The 17,937-nt window shown below is 44.2% G+C and overlaps 1 protein-coding gene across 1 annotated transcript; it reads right to left on the bottom strand.

Annotated features, from left to right (window-relative positions):
- Window positions 1-8,428: 8,428 nt before the first annotated feature.
- Window positions 8,429-16,317, bottom strand: RRAD (RRAD, Ras related glycolysis inhibitor and calcium channel regulator). Its single transcript, XM_083452564.1, has 5 exons — window positions 16,174-16,317; window positions 14,879-15,271; window positions 12,018-12,091; window positions 10,409-10,613; window positions 8,429-9,344 (listed from the first exon to the last, which is right to left on the bottom strand). Exons 2-5 carry the CDS (start codon window positions 15,261-15,263, stop codon window positions 9,067-9,069), a joined length of 942 nt encoding a protein of 313 aa, XP_083308690.1. The 5' UTR covers window positions 15,264-15,271; window positions 16,174-16,317; the 3' UTR covers window positions 8,429-9,066.
- Window positions 16,318-17,937: the final 1,620 nt, after the last annotated feature.

Below are 17,937 nucleotides of genomic sequence, written 5' to 3'. Positions count from 1 at the left end.
CCAGTACTATCCAGTCCTTTCTTACTGTTTTTCCACATCTCTTGTTGTTATTTTCATATATTTTTCCTTTCTCTTTGTGACCTCTGATAGTCTCCGCAAGCTGGTTAGAACAGTATGTAATCCTGCGTGGATATTTTTTTTTTTATCCAGTAGCCATATCCAGACGTTTTCCATATAACATCACTTCCATACATCAAAACAGTCTTAGCATCATTAATCTTCACCAATCTGCCTGCTTTCTCAAAACCTCTGAGGAGATTCACTAAGAATGCAGTCTGAAAACAAGTCCGTTCTTCCTCCCGGCTATAAATCCTTTGGCAAGATGGCGACTCCGAATTAATTGCTGCGCCATTCCCAAAAGCTCTTATTGCTTCTCGATCTCCATAAAGCATACTTTTGGTTAAAGTTTATCTCCACACAGACCTTAATCATCCTGCTTGGGTCAGTTCAACCGACGGTTCTAATGAGGAGGGGTTCTTGTAAATCACATAGAAGGAAAGTAAAAAAGGTCCGTCCCCCCATTCAGTCCCGTTGTCAACATACCCAGCCTTTGGTGTATCTTCATCGTAAAATATTCCTGTTTCTCCAACCCGTCATCTTCTTTCGCAGAGGTCACTTAAATTAGCAAACTTCACTCCCCTTCTTCACTTGAAATATGTGCATTTGCTTCTTTTGTAATTAATTATTCCAAATTGCTGCAACTAGTGCGAGATCAGAGACAGCGTCCAGGAGAGCCGAGGTCCACACGGGGGCATTCTGCCTAGGGCCCTCACCCCCTTCTTTTGAATTAGGGGGTGATTTATGGGCACAGCAGGCAAGGGCAGTGTTCCCCATTTCCTTGGGGCAACAAGGGAGGCTGCCTACTCCCATAACAGCCTCTTAATTACCCCGTGTGGGTCGGAGAGATGGTATTGTCGGCCATCTTCCAATGCGCCCCCTAGTGGCCCCGGAATAGACAAATCTTCTTGTGGTTTTGAGTTTTTCTCAGTTTCTCGTTTTCCTAATCGTAAGTTTAGTTCTCACATTTCTGTGTTGATATTATTATTATTATTATTATTATTATTATTATCCCAATCAGAGTTCATCAACATTTTAGTGCACCTTTGTCCCAATATACACATGCTTACATACAATTTTGCCTGATATTTGCATGGTATGTTATTTGCACTAATACATGTGCACGCCTTAGTTCCTCTAACATATGCATTTGTATACGTATTATTTGTCCAGAGAACTATATCACAAAATCTGGAAAATTTTGATACATGGCTGTGTTTCAGTTCAGATAGTTTCAGAAAGTTCGAATTAGGTAGGTTCGCATTAAAATCCTAACAAAGCCAAATTTCTCCCCATCCCTAGTGGTAGAGTACCTGATGAGATGCAGAAGGCCCCAGATCCCTTTCCTGGCTTTCCAGGTTGTGATGGGAAAGACTCCTGCCAGAAACCCTGGAGATATGCTGCCTGCCATTGCTTGCCCTTCATTCACAAGTCACCATATGCCACGTTAATGGTTAATAGCCTGCCAAGATAGAACACCTCTGCTCAGAGATCTGCACTGGGAGCCCATTAGTATATAAAGCCCTTAGCATATTGAGACCAGCTAATGTGTGGGATTGCATTACCCCACTGCTACAGGTGCCGCATAATAATATTTTAGGGTGGCAGCACCAATGGAACTCCCTGCCTATTGACATCAGGCAGACCCCTTCACTGTCCTCTTTTCCGCTCTTGCTTAAAACATTTTTATTTAAGCAAACCCATCCAGACATGCAGAAATTGCATGTGTCTTGTTTCTTTTTATCTGGTGTTGATTTTAAGCATCTTTTGATATATATATATATATATTTAATACCAGTTTTCACCTCTTTTATTAGTCAATCATTTTAATGTTTTATTTTATATTTTGGTAAACTGCTTAGCAGTTTTCTTGCAATCATGTGGCATCTCAATGTCGTTAAATAAAATTAAAATAGAGGGAATTCCGATGTGGCCATGAGAGACTTAAGCTGTCAAACCATCCAAAATGTGCTCCATGTTGCAGCTGGGGGTTAAAAGTAAGTCTGAAAACGTTGAAGGTAGTGGTTTCAACTGGAAGGTGTTCCCAAAGGGGGAAATGGGGCAATTTTTTAAAAAAGAAAACCCATCTTGAAGAGAACAGCTACATGCAGCAGTTAATTAAAGCACCAGTATACCAGCAATGGAAACAGCCAATACTTCACTATCAGTCTTCTTTTATCTTTACAGCTGTCTGTATTGACGTTATAAAAGCCTAGTTAGTTACTGGGGTGGGGGTGCCAGAGAGAGAATGGAAGCCATATAATGGCAATGTTCTAAGCCCATGCTGGAAATTGACTCATGAGTCACAGAAAATACTTATTAAGTAACAGATGGCAAGTGCAACTGTCAAAGGGGGAAAATATTTGTCATTTTAACGGAAAACAATGAAGTCTATGTGGTTATTAGGAACTGAATTCAGTTTTTTACCAGGAGTGTGCCTTATGCAATATACTCTCTTGGCAGGGAACAGAATATTTTAAACATTGATTTGTTTATTATTTCTTCTAAGTGCTGCATGCCAGCAATATTTCTCTGTAGCTATTCAGAATACAATTGCAGGACCTGCCCTACCATTAGGCAAAGTGAGGCGACCGCCTCAGGCGGCAGATTCTGGAGAATCGGGGTGATAGCTTCTCCCTGCCCTCAGTTATTCCTTCTGAGGAATACCCTCTGGAGTTATACCCTCTGGATGACAGAGCTGGCAGAACCTGAGACCTTTTGCATGGAGAGCACATGCTCGACACATGAGCTACACCCATCCTCCCCAAAGTCCCCATGGTGATCTGCCACAAGGTGAGTATAATGCTCCTCCATGCAGTGGCGTATAAGAAGCTACCTTGTACTGAGTCAGACCAATGGTCAGGCTAGCTCAGTATTGTCCACACTGAGTGGCAGCACTGAGTGGTAGCAGCTCTCTAGGGTTTCAAGCTGAGGTCTAGAGATCTCATGGTGTGGTGTAGTGGTTAAGAGCGGTAGTCTCGTAATCTGGGGAACCGGGTTCGCATCTCTGCTCCTCCACATGCAGCTGCTGGGTGACCTTGGGCCAGTCACACTTCTCTGAAGTCTCTCAGCCCCACTCACCTCAGAGTGTTTGTTGTGGGGGAGGAAGGGAAAGGAGATTGTTAGCCACTTTGAGTCCTTTGGGTAGTGATAAAGCGGGATATCAAATCCAAACTCTTCTTTCTTCTTCTTCCTTCAACTTCTTCTTCTTCTTCTTCTTCTTCTTCTTCTTCTTCTTCTTCTTCTTCTTCTTCTTCTTCTTCATGGACTGAACTTGGGACCTTCTGCATGCAAAGCAGAAGCTCCGCCACTGAGCTACGACCCTTCCCCAAGATTAAGTAAAGTTCTTTTTTAATGAGCAGCATCTCGTTGAAACCTGAATCAAAACCACAAGAAGCACTGAAGGTGATTCACAGAACAGCATCAGCCGTACACACAACAAAAGCCACTCATTTAGGTTTTTCACTAATGGGAGGCAAAGAAGTGGTGACAGAAGTAGTTGCAATGTCTGTTGTTGAAACAAAGGTGTTAATCATTATAACCTGCGAGCAAACACACACACACACACACACACACCTCTAAGTGGGTCAATGGAATACAATAGTGATTTAATGACTGTTCTTTCACTGGGGAGGAAGGAGTGAGAGTTCTGACTGTGTGTGCCTGTGCTATCATCGGAGAGCCCTGCATGTGTCAACGCGTGTAGGCTGGTGTTTTGTAAGAGTGTTCAAGTGTTCCTGGGTGGGTGTATGTGGGAGAAAGATTCCCCCCCACACACACACAATATACCCTTCATAAGCTTGTAATCAATAACTTCCTACTAAGTTACTTGCTTGCTTTTTCACTTTTACTTGGAAAGGGATTTTATGCAGTCCGTTGTCAATATATTGTTGTATTTCTATCTGCCAGGGCTATGGTTTTGGCCCTGAGGCTTTGGGGTCATTTTCAGAGGCCCCAGGAGACATTATACTGGCTTCCCCTAAGGGCACAGATGTGCTAGACCAGCAGTGTCACATGCCTACCTGTCACACATGGAACTTGCACGTGCAGCACCAACAGTAATATAAATAAGCTGTGCTTGGGAACAGAGGAGTGTTCTGGCCTCATTGTTGCAGACTGGCTGGACAGAGCAGCACACGGAGCCTGGAAACGTGCTTTGAACATGCTTTTGAAGACATTTTTTTTGTTGAAGAAGGCTTTCCCTGAATAAATGACAATGACAGGATAGTAATTGCATAACTCACAGAAGCCAACTCCAGGATGCTGTGGGTGCTTAGGCACCCACAATAATATAAAGTCCATGAAAAAAGTCAACAGGAGGCAGAGTGAAGCAGTTTAGCTCCACCCTCTGCAGCTAGCAAGGGAGGCACCCTTGGGGGGGGGGCTTGGATGTGGAGGTATAGGCTCTCTGCCTCAAGTCCAAGCCCCTCCCACAGACAAGGGTGCCTCACTGGCTGCAGAGAGGAGGAAGAGGAGCTGCTACCGACCGTTGTAACACGGACATGCAACATCACACGTACATGCCTGCATGTGGTGCGTTTGACATCCCACACGCTACATACAGGTGTGTGCATGTGATGTTGCATGTCTGTGTTGCGGCGGCAGGCACCCACAATCCTGAGGATGAGATGGCACCCCTGACGTAACTATAGAACTGGTTTTCCTTTCTTTAATTCACTGTGTATGTACTCCTTTCAGTTTTATCTTACCTTATTGCACCCCACTTCTGTTTTTGCCATGAAGGAGGTTATGAATCTGCATACGAGAAGAGGTCTTCAATTTTCTGCCCCAGAAAAAGAAAACAATGGAGAAGGAAGAAGTTTGATTGTCTTTATCCCATTTCCCAAATGAGATTTTCCTATATAAATTACCCTGATTTCTTATTTTTAATTGTAAGTGTGATGCCACTGTACAATACTTTGTGTAATCAGCCTGTTTTTTAAATATTTTACTTTATTAGTACTGAAGTGTTGTGAAGCTATAACTTGCCTTTGAAACTAGCTCCCCCTTTTTTGCTATATGCAGTAACATTAATCCACCCTGTCATATATTTGTAATGTCTTTGTTTTGCTCCCTGAATTTGAGAAAATGTCTTAGCTGAGTCATTATGAAAAATTTCCATAATTTGTCAGCCCATTCTTGAATAGATGGTATTGTAGACAGTGTCTACTTTCTTGCAAAAAAAAAAAAAGTTCTGGCAGCAGCTACTTAGTATGACAAACTGACTAGATATAAATAAGCTTTCCTGAATCTGACATGCTATAAAGTGCCATGTACAGTGATACCCATATATAAACCACCACCACCACCACCACCACCACAACAACAACAACACAGGGTGGCATTCAACTAAGTAGAAATTAATGGACATAACTTAGTCATGTCCATTAATTTCAATGAGTCTGCTCTGAGAAATAAAGAGCAGGGCAACAAAAATGGTGAAGGAGATGGTCCCAGCAGGAAATGTTGAAGGTGGACAGATTACTTTGCCTGGAGAGGAGATGATGGAGAGATGACATGATAACAATCTTCCAGTGTTTGAAGGGCTGTCTCATAAATGATGGAAGAAATTTGTTTCTGCCACTCCAGAAGGTAGAAGCTGAAGAAAGGGGATTTCAACTACCCCTTTTGATTTAGGAAGAACTTCCTGCTTTGAGGGTCAGATAGATTGTCTTGGAAGGTGGTGAGTTGTCCTTCATTACAGATTCCTAAGTGGAAGGAGAATGGCCACCCATCAGGGCCAGTGTGGCAGGAGGTCTCCTGCACTGGCAGAGGATTAGACTAGATGGCTTTTGGGGTTCCTTTCAATCCTATGATTCTATAATCAGTTGTAAAGTACTTTGACCACCTGAAAGATGCAACCTAAACACTTGTATTGTTTGATTTCAATAGGAATATTTAGCTGATGACAGCCTCTGTTCCTGACAAATATTTTCAGCTCAAGAGAGTTTTTCAAGAGGCCTATCCATAAAAACCGTGTGATTTACAATGAGATGTATTCATGAGCGCAACCATTACCTGTGTCCTTGAGGAGATCCTGCGGTCACACTTGCTCTGCTGCGTTATTGCAACTGACGCATCGTAATATATTGCACCATGAGAACAGCTGAGCTTTAAATAGTGGCTTTGCAGCATATGCTGCCTTATACTTATTTTTAAAAAGCATTTTCAACTTATCACTTTGGAGGTGGTGGGAGCAGCTGGAGCTGGCTGTGTCTCCAAGAAGAACATAAACATGGCCTCCCCATTTTGCTCACAAAATCTTAATGGGAATGTAAAAGAGAGAGGGTTATAGCAGCTGAAACTTTATTTTCTAATCCTACCAATAGCTGAAATGAAAGAACAGGTTCAAATTGTGCGTAATAAATAAGAGTGAATGTCCAAAAATATGTCAGGAGTATCATTTCTGTACAATCCATTGAGAGTCTCTGCTACGTGGATGAGGTGGGCTAACTTGTTCCTTTTGCCTGAATTCATTTGAACATCAACAATGGCCATTAGGCTACCTGTGTAGGGCTAAATTCAGAAGGCCTCTCTGCCATTGCTGTATTTTACAGAGCCATTCTATACATGCCAAGTCAGATGTAAGCCCCATAACTGGACTGGAATTGTAAATGGAGGCTGCATACACACTAACCTGTTTGGATTACAAAAGTGTAGTTTTTCTCCACCTGGATTTATTCGTGTTCACCCTCAACATGCTGCTTTCAATCTAGATTGATTCAAGTTCTTGCTGCCTGCAGGGGTGGGTGTGGTTACTTGGAAAACTTTCAGAAACCTTCACTTGGTTAGGTTAGGTTAGGTTAGGTTAGGTTAAAGACAAGTACAGTGGTACCTCGGGTTAAGTACTTAATTCGTTCCAGAGGTCCATTCTTAACCTGAAACTGTTCTTAACCTGAAGCACCACTTTAGCTAATGGAGCCTCCTGCTGCTGCTGCGCCGCCGGAGCAAGATTTCTGTTCTCATCCTGAAGCAAAGTTCTTAACCTGAAGCACTATTTCTGGGTTAGCGGAGTCTGTAACCTGATGCGTATGTAACCTGAGGTACCACTGTAAAAAAATAATTCTGCATGATACAGAGAAAATGATAGAGAAAAGCATTTCTCCTTTTCTCATAATGCTAGAGTTCATGGGCACCCATTGAAGCCGAATGTTGGAAGATTCAGAGCAGGGAAAAGAAAGGACTTCTTCATGCAACACATAGTGAAAATATGGAACTCGTTCCCACTGGAGGATTAGACAAATTCATGCAGGAGAGGGCTATCGACCGGCTGCTGGCCATGATGGCTGTGCTCTGCCTCCAGTCAGAGGCTTCTGAATACCACTTGCTGGACCCAAGGAGGAGAGAGTGCTCTTGGGCTTGAATCCTGCTTACAGCTTTCCCACAGGCATCTGGTTGGCCTCTGTTGGCAGGGTGCTGGACTAGATGGACCATTGGTCTGATCCAGCAGGATCTTATGCTCATATGTAATCCACGCTTCTCCCACCCTGTACTTGCCCCAGGTGACTGAAGAAGGAAGTGGCGGTTGTGATCTTGATATATGATCTTGGATCACTTAAGTCCATTTTGAAATAGACACATTGCAGGATAACACAGACTCAATCTGCAATGAGTGTTCATTTTCAGAATGAAACTACTTTCTCAAGATGCGCTTTTCATGGGCAAAAAATATATATGCAATAGATCTTCTAGATTGTTCGTGAACTACGTGGGGAAAAACCAGTACTACTCTGTTTGTACTCAGCCCTAGTTTAAAGAGGAAAGCATCCTTAGGAAGCTGCAGTTTTGAACTGAAGAGTGGGGGAGAGAAATGAGAGTGCAACCCATGCCTTGCCAACTTGCTATTAACTTTCAGGCTCTTCCCTTGCTACCTCAGAGTTCCAAAGCTTGAGTACTGAATATCAGGCCCAGCACCACCATAGAGCATCTGAGGCCCAAGCACCACACTGAAACTTGGAGTCAGCCTTGTTTTCAATCATATCTATCCATAGCCTTATTATGGTATTATGGGAGGAAGGCAGCTTGGGAAACCAATGGAGTATGAAGACAATCAACAGGGAAAGAGTGCAATGTACACACACACACACACACAGAGAGAGAGAGAGAGAGAGAGAGAGCGAGAGCGCTTCATTATCAAAGTGTGCTTCATTTAAAATCAACGATAATCCCTCTGAGGCTTACATGTATTTGCATACAACTGCTGGAGCTCCCCTAATTTAGGGGGCAAGCTACTGCCGTTTTCTGTTTGGTTATTAATTAAAAATAAAAATCTGCAAACTTTGAATGCTATGATATGCATTTTGGACACTTTTAAAATACCACTAGCTCTCCCAATGCCTTTACTATAAGAAAAAAAAACCATGATAACAGATTATAACCAGAAATACTTTATTATAAAATCTGCATGTAAACAATTTAACAAATTAAACAGTTAATGAAAGTGCAAATTAAAACTTCAAAAAACTATATTTATTCTGCATTTTTTTCCCTTTCACTCATCCAAATGCACTTTGAATGGCCTTTTACCAGCCCACATTTAGTTTTTAAAAGATCATTGCTTTTTAATATATTTACCAAAGAGGAGAGTGTACGAGCCTGCGTACATGTATTCAAGTTTTGCTCTGCAAAGGAGACAAGTTGATGGTGATACATTTTGCATTTTGTGTGTGTGTACCATTGTCCATTCTTATCTTTGCACCCCTGATGTCCACAGGACAGCTGGCAAATATACACAGTGAGAATGCAGGCATACAAAGCCGCTGAATGAAAATTAGTTCAGTAGCTTGCACACACTGAAGCTTATAAACCGTTTTACCCATGAAGACACAGTATTCTTACTTCCAAGTCTTGCTTCGGAACTGTAAGGCATCAAGGAGCATATTTTTCCTCCCAACTGTGCAGCTTTGTGTTTTCAAAGTCCTTTCCCCCCCACACACTTTCAACAGTCAAAGGCATGTTCACAACCCACGCTAAACACACACAGCATCTGGTCCTGCTGAAAGCCATTTTTTAAAGGACTGACAAGTCGTGGCAGGATTTGGATTTGGCCTTGAATGCCATCTTCTTGTTATTCTTGGCTACAATTCTCCCAAGGAATCGCTTGGCCTTCTTGCTGATGCTCTCCCGCCTTTTGGTGTTAGCCATCCGCCTGGCATTGTCTTCTTTGCTGTCTTTGCGTAGCCGGATTTGCCGGATGATCCCCTCAAACAGGTCCTTGACGTTGTGATGCAAAGCAGCTGAAGTCTCGATGAATTTGCAGTCAAACACAACAGCGCAGGCACGTCCCTCTGGAGGGCAGAAGGAGGATACCGAATTATTTAAAACTATGACGTGCCAGCAAAGCACATGGTCTCCTCCCAAATATTGATGGAAAGAGATTATAACAAGGGTTGAAAATCATAGGGTGGGAGATTATCATTATTCGGTTTGTTGCCCACCAGTAGCAGGTTATGGCAAATTAAAATTCAATATTAAAAACAGTTAAAACAAATTACAGTCACTCACAGGAATAAGATACTAGAAATACTTATCTCAAGTGTCAAATGTTGGTGCAAGTGTGGGCGCATACATACATAGGAAACTGCCTTATACTGAATCAGACAATTTAGCCATCTAGCTCAATACTGGTAAGAATGTCTTGTAGTGTTTCAGGAATCTGTTTGGTTAGATACATGGGTATGGTCTGTAGCTTAGTGATAGAACATTTGCTTTGCATGCAGAAGGTCCCAGGTTCAATCCCCGACATCTCCATATAGGGCTGGGGATGTCCCCCATCTGAAATATTGAGAGCCTCTGCCATTCAGTGTAGATGGTACTGAGCTAGATGGACCAATGGACTGAGTCAGTATGTTCAAACTTGTAGCCAACCTCTATAGGGCCAGGCTGCCAGGATTACAGTGCCTAGGTTTAGACAACTTACTTCAGTGACAAATGGCTGGTTCTCACAAAAACACAAGCATCATTTGACTTCTTTACACTGGATTGGCTCCAGAGTATGTGAACTGGCTCCATTTCCTATATCTATATTGCTATATTTGCTATATATTGCTATGTTTTCAAGGATCCTGCTTGGGATTAGATCTACAGTGGTCCATTGGCACATGGAAGTCATCATTTGTATCTTGCAATCAAACAGTAAACATGCATATGTGAAACCAGCCCCCACAAATGCAGTGTTGGGGCTTTCACATCTCCTGCATTCTGCCTGCAACCTCTCTGCAGCAGTGCAGGTTGAATTCTTGGTGAGCTCAGCGACTTAGGAAACTCTTCCCAAGAATCACTGTTACAACCCCACCAACTCCCAACAACAAAGTGCCCAACACTTGATTTATATTAGGAGAAGGTAACTTACCATCTACGGAAACTTCTCGTGATCGGACCAGGTCACTTTTGTTTCCTACAAGAATTATCGGAATGTCCTCCGTTTGTCTCGCTCTTCGTAGCTGAATTCTCAGCTCAGAGGCCTTCTCAAAGCTAACTTTGTCCGTCACTGAGTAGACGATGATGTAAGCATCCCCCATTTTCATACAGTGGTTCTGGAGCCATTGACTATCATCCTACAGTCAAAAATAGGAATAGAGAGGTTTGTACTGAACAAAGTAAACATTAGGTTAGATATTTTTTTACTTGCTAACTATTTTAGCAACTTGAGTTGAGGGAGGAATCATCCCACTGTGGGTCAAATTTTTAAAGTAAGCCACTAGACCTCATGGCTGGGGAAATGGATGTTGTACAATCAAAACACTTTAAAAAAATGAAACTTCTTCCAGCAAATCCCCACAAAAGGGCATTCCTATACCTGCCTGGTATATATGAACCTGGACCAAACCAAGGTGGCTATATGCCAGGGGTAGCCAACCTAAGGCCTGGGGACCGGATGCAGCCCAATTGCCTTCTCAATCCAGCCTGCAGACAGTCTGGGAGTCAGCATGTTTTTACATGAATAGAATGTGTCCTTTTATTTAAAATGCATCGCTGGAATATTTGTGGGGGCCTGCCTGGTGTTTTTACATGAGTAGAATGTGTGCTTTTATTTAAAATGCATCTCTGGGTTATTTGTGGGGCATAGGAATTCATTCATATTTTTTTTCAAAATATAGTCTGGCCCCCCACATGGTCTGAGGGACGATGGACGAGGCCATGGCTGAAAAAGGTTGCTGACCCCTGCATATGCTATCATGTTAAAGCTCTAAGTAAGAATGGTTACTTGGATTTAAAGAACAAGCCAGAAGAATATGGGTGGAGAGTTTTTGGCCCTCTGTATGTTGCTGAACTACAACTCCCATCAGCCCCAGCAAGCACAGCCAATGGTGATGGTCTTATAGTTCAGCAAGATGCAGCAGCTCAAAGATTCCCAGACCTGAACTGGAGCAAGATATGGAAGGGACCAAGAAGGGGTAAGAAGGCACAGCAATGCAAGCATTTATAGTACTGTGCTTTGGCAGGGTACACACTGTGCTTTTAAAGTACATTCAAAACATATTCCATCCCCAAATAATTCTGGACACTGTAGTTTGCTATTGGTTGCTGGGAATTGTAACTCTGAGGGATAAACTACAGTGCCCATAATTTGTTGAGAGAAAGTGTGTTTTGAATGTGCTTTAAAGATATACAGTAGCGTACAGACAGACTTAAGTTTGCTACATCCAGATCTTTGTGCTTTACTGCTTTATGAACTGGTTATCTTGTTTAAAGATATTACTAATTTACACAGAATGCAGCTTAACTTGTTGCAAGCAAACACATGAAAACAATTCGGGCCACAAAATCGGATACAAATCTATGCAGTGCTTTTTTTCTTCAAAAATGTTTAGGAGTACTCTCATTTTCCTACTCATATTGAAATACTCAATGAGGCCAAACTTAGATTCACAAAATGTTTAGGGGTATGCGTACCTCTGCGTCCCCCCCCCAAAAAAAGCACTGAATCTATGTAACATTTGAAGTAAATAATGCCTTACCTGCTCCCAAATGTCGAACACCACCAGAGAAGCTTCCTCACCATCAACTATGATAGATCTGTCATATGTGTTGCCTATAAAGGAAATTAAAAAGACATTAGGATAACATACCGTAATCCCCCCCTCAAGATTCATAGAATTGTAGAGTTGGAAGGGACCACAAAATGTTTATTGTAAGATGTTTGTTGCATTAAGAGCATCAGAGAGTCAGATCCAAAATCCAGTTAAGACAACTCCATGGGACTGTAACTCTTAACATGCTTTTCAGTAAACATGCTTAATATTACATCTAGTGCAACATTACTGCAAAGTAAGACTACCAGGAGTGTAGCCATAGGGTGGTAGGATTTGGGAATCTAGCTCCATTTTAAAATCCTGGGACTCTAGTCAAAGCAGATGTGTTTTAAGACTGAGGTGCCAAATCAGTTGAAATATAAAACAGCAGCTTAACTGTGCAGTTAAGCTTAAGCACCTGAACAAACTAGATGGTGATACAACTCCTTATCTGGTGCATAAACAAAGCAGCCTCTGCCATCCTTGTACTGCTTCCAATTATTATCCCTTCTAAATTTATTGTTGTACAAACAGTTCCAGCACAGCACTTGATAGGAAAAGGACATGGAATGAATGCAATGCAAGCCATGCTTTAACATTTCTTTTGCTTTATTCAGATTTGAATGGTAAGAAGTGGTGGAGGTGGCTATTCAACTATTCAAGTAACAGCAACCAAAGTATGGAAGATAAAACACACACAAGGCATATTTTTCAAATAACAAAATGCAACAGGCAGAATTTGAGCTTCCTTCAATCCACTTTTTTCAGTCAAACAACAGACACATCTGCCATATCCACAGGTGTGATTATTATTTTTAATCTGACTATATCCTTATGGTATTAATTTTAAAAACCCTCTGGAATTTAGTCAATGCAGAACAAAAATAACACTCAAGGGACAGGAAGATCCAGATCATTTCTCTTCAGTATAGTGGGATTTTATTTCCTATAGTTTAATTTTAGGTTTACAAGCATTTCTGCCCATGCCATTCAGAGAATTATGGTAGTCATTATTTTAGACTGGGTGTTGTTAGTTAATATGCTTAGATTTTGTATGTTTTGTCTTTAGTTGGATACAGTATTTTGGTTTGGTTGGTTACTTGTCTCTGTGGTTCCATAATAATTTGAAAACTAATAAAAATAAATTTCTAAAAGGCAACAGTTTTAATACAAAACTTTCTAAGTAATTCCAAGTTACATTAATCCAACCCCGCTGAATATTCTCCAACAAGTTCCCCCTCCCCACCAAAGAATCATTTTAACTTATTCTACAGCAGGCATGGGGGATCAGTGACCCTCCAAAAGTTGCTGGCCTTCAATTGCCATCAGCCACAGCCAGCATGCCCAATGGTCACGGTTGAAGGGAACTGAAATATCATAAAATCTTGGGGGGGGGGTCAACACTTCCTAGAAGCTGTGCCCCTTCAGTGTCCTCAGCACCATTGCTAGGGAAGCCCACAAGTATTGTATGGATGTCTGATTTTGTCAATGCTAGAGTTCTGTGTTGCCAAATGAAACAGAACTGGCCTGAATGCAACTCTGTTTTACACACAAAGAGAATGGGGTGGGGACAGGAATTTGACAATTGACTTCTTCACACTGCACATGCTTCCCCCATTTTTCTGTTCTCTTTTTATTACTTCTCCCCAACTAAACCAGGGAGAAACCCCACTGGTGCATATCAAAATAAAGCAAGGGACTAAGATCAGGTGTTTCACATGACACACATGTATGGACATTTCCGCATACTTGTAAACTTTGTGTTATTTTGAAAAAAAAAATTATTTTGCAGTTTAATACTCTTTTTCTTCTGAATTACATATGGGGGAACCATAATCTTTGCAGTGCTTTGTGTCTCTAAAGATCTTAATCCACCCCCACACATAGTACAGTATTACCATGAGGAATTTGCTACTAGAAAAGGGGAAGTGGCCACCAGCAGAGATGGCTTTAAAGAGAGACAATAAAAAAATCATGATGAATGAAGAAAGCCTATCAGCTTGTGGGCTTTCCAGAGGCGCAATCTGGTTAGCCACTGTGGGGAAAAGGATGCTGAGCTCTGTGGACTACTGGACTGATCCAGGAGGGCTCTGCATGCAGAAGGTCCCAGGTTCAGTCTCTGGCCTCTCCTGGTAGGGCTGGGAGAGACTCCCTATCTGAAACTCTCGGGAACCACTGCCAGTCAGTGCAGACAATACTGAGCTAAATGGACCTATAGCTCTGGTTATTCCGTATGCTGCCATTCCCCATGCTCCTAATTCTTGGAGGAAGTTCCCTCCCAGCATTGATGCTCAGCATCTCCTGGGAGGGCTGGGGAAGACTCCCTGCATGAAAACCCTGGAGAGCTGCTGTCAGTCAGTGTGGACAATAATAAGCCTATGGACCTATCGTCAGGCTCAGTATAAATCAGCTTCTTGTGTTCCTTGATTCGTCGACAGGCAGTGGTGGACTGATCCAGCCAGCCCTACATTGCTCAGGCATACAGCCCTCTGAAGATCCATTTCCCCAGCAGATCTCCAGATTGCTTGCTACCTTTTGAATTTATTTATTATTAATTCATTTCTATCCTGCCTTTCCCCCAATGAGCTGGACGTGGCACACAGGATTCTCCACTCACTTCTGAATTTGCCACCACAACAACCCTGTGAGGTAGGTGAGGCTGGCCCAAGGTGACCCGGGGAGCTCCATGGCTGAGTGGGGATTTGAACCCTGGTCTCCTGGGTCCTAGTCCAACACTCTAACAATTGCACCACACCTGCCCCGTCTGCGCCCCACCCCCGGAGTCTGCCCCTTTCCTCCACACTCACCAGCCTCCTCGGCATCCGGGCAGTCCTCCACCCCTCCGAAGATCCTGGCCAGGCTGGTCTTGCCCACGCCGTGCTCGCCCAGCAGGATGACTTTGTAGAGGTTGCTGTCCGAGTCGCTGCCGGAGGAGATGACGGAGTCGGAGGAGTCGGACGCCCAGCCCTGGCGGTGCGCCTCGTCGTCGTCGGCGGGGCTGTAGGAGGTGCAGCGCATCAGCTGCGAGAGCTCGCCTCGAGGGGACGGCGGCAGCGACGCCTGCAGCTCGCGCTCGTCCACGGGCATGCTGCGCCGGTGCAGGTGCTGCTGCTGCAGGTGGTGCGCCGCGAAGGGCGTGCTGCCCCGCCGCTTGTCCAGGTACCTCAGCTTGTCGCCGCGGTTCAGGGTCATGGGGACGCCTGGGGAGAGGGAGGGGGGAAAGACGTTTCAGGGCGTTTACACGGCACTTGCACTAATCCGGAATAAGCGCGCGCCCGCACCCCTTCTTGGCTACGGTGCGCCTCCCTTCCACACTGGGTGAGAGGCACGCTTTTAACAGGAAAGAGGCAGGGGCGGACATCACAGCAACACTCTCTCTAGCTCCGAACTCAATCCGGAGTTAGCGAGACACTCCAAATCCACAGAGTGAAAGAAGCGACTTCTCGCTCTCCCCCAAAGGATATCAAGGGCTACTAGTCACGACGGCTATGTTCCGCCTCGCCGTCGGTGGCCCGAGGCAATGCCTCTGAATGCTGGAAGGGGGCGAGAGGACGGATGCGCTCCTGCTCTCCTTGCGGGCTTCCCAGAGGCATCTGGCTGCCCACTTTGAGATCAGGTTGCTGGACTAGACGGGCCATGCTGGACTAGACGGGCCATGCTAGCCTGATCCTGCAAGCGCTCCTTATCCACAGGGGAATGAACGCCCCTTCCTGCTCCTGATCAAGCAATTCCTCGCGGGGTTCCATCCCTAATCCGGAGCAGAGTTACCGATCCATGCATGACAGAGACGAAGAGCAAAGAAACGAGGAGAAAGAAGCTCTTCCACGTGTGCTCGTCTCTCGAACTCACAACTGGGTGGGTGTCTCTGCCATGTCCAGCTCGGGACAGAGGCAGCAAAGCGGATTCGCCCCCGCCAAGTCCTCGCTCGACCCCTTCCGAAAGATCCTGGTGAGCCTGATCGCGGGATGCCCCCCTCCCCCCCCCGATCCCCTGCCCAAATGCAGCGGGACATTGCCGTCGAACAACCGCCCCCCGATTCCCCCCCCCCAACGCCAAAAGCTACCCCGCCTTAACAGCCTCGCATCAAAGACAGTCGACTTACCTTGGAAGTGATGTAGCTAAGGGAACTGGGTCCGGAAAAGCGCCTTTCTCTCTTGCTCCCTGTCCCCACTTGCCGCTGCGTCCCCTCAGTCCTTCCCAGCACTGAGCGATGCTCCGCTTCTGTTCCCTTTCGGGGCTTCTTGGCGCCCATTTATGCAGCTCCCGAGAGCTCAGCCCCGCCCCGCGGGTGACGTCGCCACGAGCTAGAACCCAACCAGGTTCTGAATTAGAATTCCAGCGCGGTGTCTCCTTCCCGCCCCCCCCCCCCACGGCCTGGAGGGGGCGCGCAGAGGTGCCAGACGGGAGCTGGGTGAGTCACCGCCGTTCCCCCCCCCCCCAGCGGAATTGGGGATCGTCCCTGCTATTTTTAAAAAAATGGATCGAAAGAAGCATATGCCCGGCCATAAGCCGGCAGCAAGCAGCAACGAATTATCATTATCATTATTGTTATTATTATTGAATATACAAGCTTTCTGAGTTACACAGGTTGCTTGGCAGACAGAGAAGGTACCTACGAGGTCCCTTGCAACTCTGTAATTCTTTTGTTGCTATGTTTAACTGCACAGAGCCTATTAGCAAGCAGATACAAATGACAATATTTTTTGCCTTTTTTAAATTGGAAAGCAAGTATAAAATCTAAGGATGCAACAAAGTGTGTCAAATTCCATGACAAACAGCTTCTAAACAACAACATGTTAAGAATTCTGCCACTTAACCATTCATACCAGATAATATTTCCAATATTCCCTTAATTTCATTATAATTGCAATAACTGAGAATGAGGTAGCTTTAAAAGGCTGATGAAATCATAAGTCTTAATTACCATTTCATATTTACAAGGTGACTAGAAGTCTTTAGTCAGCATAGACAGATCACAAGATGCAAACCAGGTTAAGAATATATGACTGCTTCACTCTGGTGCCCAGCAACTGTTTAGGACTCCAACTCCCATCCATCCTAGCAAGCATTGGGGTTGATGGTAGTTGTAGTCCAAAGCAGCTGGAGGGCACTCGATTTGGGGGAAGCTGCAGGAGAGGAAGGAAGGCTGGCCCTTGATTTGTACCTGTCCTGCTGCTGCAGATTGACCCCAGAATGAGAGAATACAAGTTGCCTTGCACACACACAGAGTCGTGTTTCTCAGCTGCCAGTGCGAGTTTACTCAGAAGTAAGTCCCACTGTGTCCAAGTAAGGGGAGTCTGTGCATAGGATGGCAGCCTGAGCTATTACAGCTCAATTTTTCTCCCCCACTTATAATACTCAAACTCAGCTGAATTTTGGAAGATTCAGGGCAGACAATAAGGTACAGTGGTACCTCGCAAGACGAATGCCTCACAAGACGAAAAACTCGCAAGACGAAAGAGTTTTTTGTTTTTTGAGTTGCTTCGCAAGACGAATTTCCCTATGGGCTTGCTTCGCAAGACGAAAATGTCTTGTGCCTTTTTCAATGCATTCCTATGGGAAACCGTCAATGCATTTCCTATGGCAAACCGTGCTTCGCAAGACGAAAAATTCACAAGACGAAAAAACTCGCAGAACGAATTAATTTCGTCTTGCGAGGCACCACTGTACTTCTTCACATACAGTGCATAGATAAACTATGGAATTTGCTCCCACAAGATGTAGTGATGGAAACCAACTTGGATGACTTTAAAAGAGGAACAGAGGAGCAAAGGATGCTATTTTATACTGAGCCAGACCATTGGTCCATCTATCTCAATATTGTCCACTCTGTCGACAGTGGCTCTCCAGAATTTCAGACAGGATT

Source organism: Podarcis tiliguerta (genome assembly GCF_965153285.1).
Source record: "Podarcis tiliguerta genome assembly, chromosome: 8".
Lineage (NCBI taxonomy): Eukaryota > Metazoa > Chordata > Lepidosauria > Squamata > Lacertidae > Podarcis > Podarcis tiliguerta.
This window is presented reverse-complemented; position numbering and strand designations above follow the sequence as displayed.

Excerpts from the sequence above, each read along its gene's own strand:
- RRAD (XM_083452564.1), bottom strand. The coding sequence starts at position 15,263 with ATGACCCTGAACCGCGGCGACAAGCTGAGGTACCTGGACAAGCGGCGG. Across the intron at positions 12,092-14,878 it reads CCCGGATGCCGAGGAGGCTG|GCAACACATATGACAGATCT; the intron begins GTGAGTGTGGAG and ends TTTCCTTTATAG. Across the intron at positions 10,614-12,017 it reads TGTTCGACATTTGGGAGCAG|GATGATAGTCAATGGCTCCA; the intron begins GTAAGGCATTAT and ends TTTTGACTGTAG.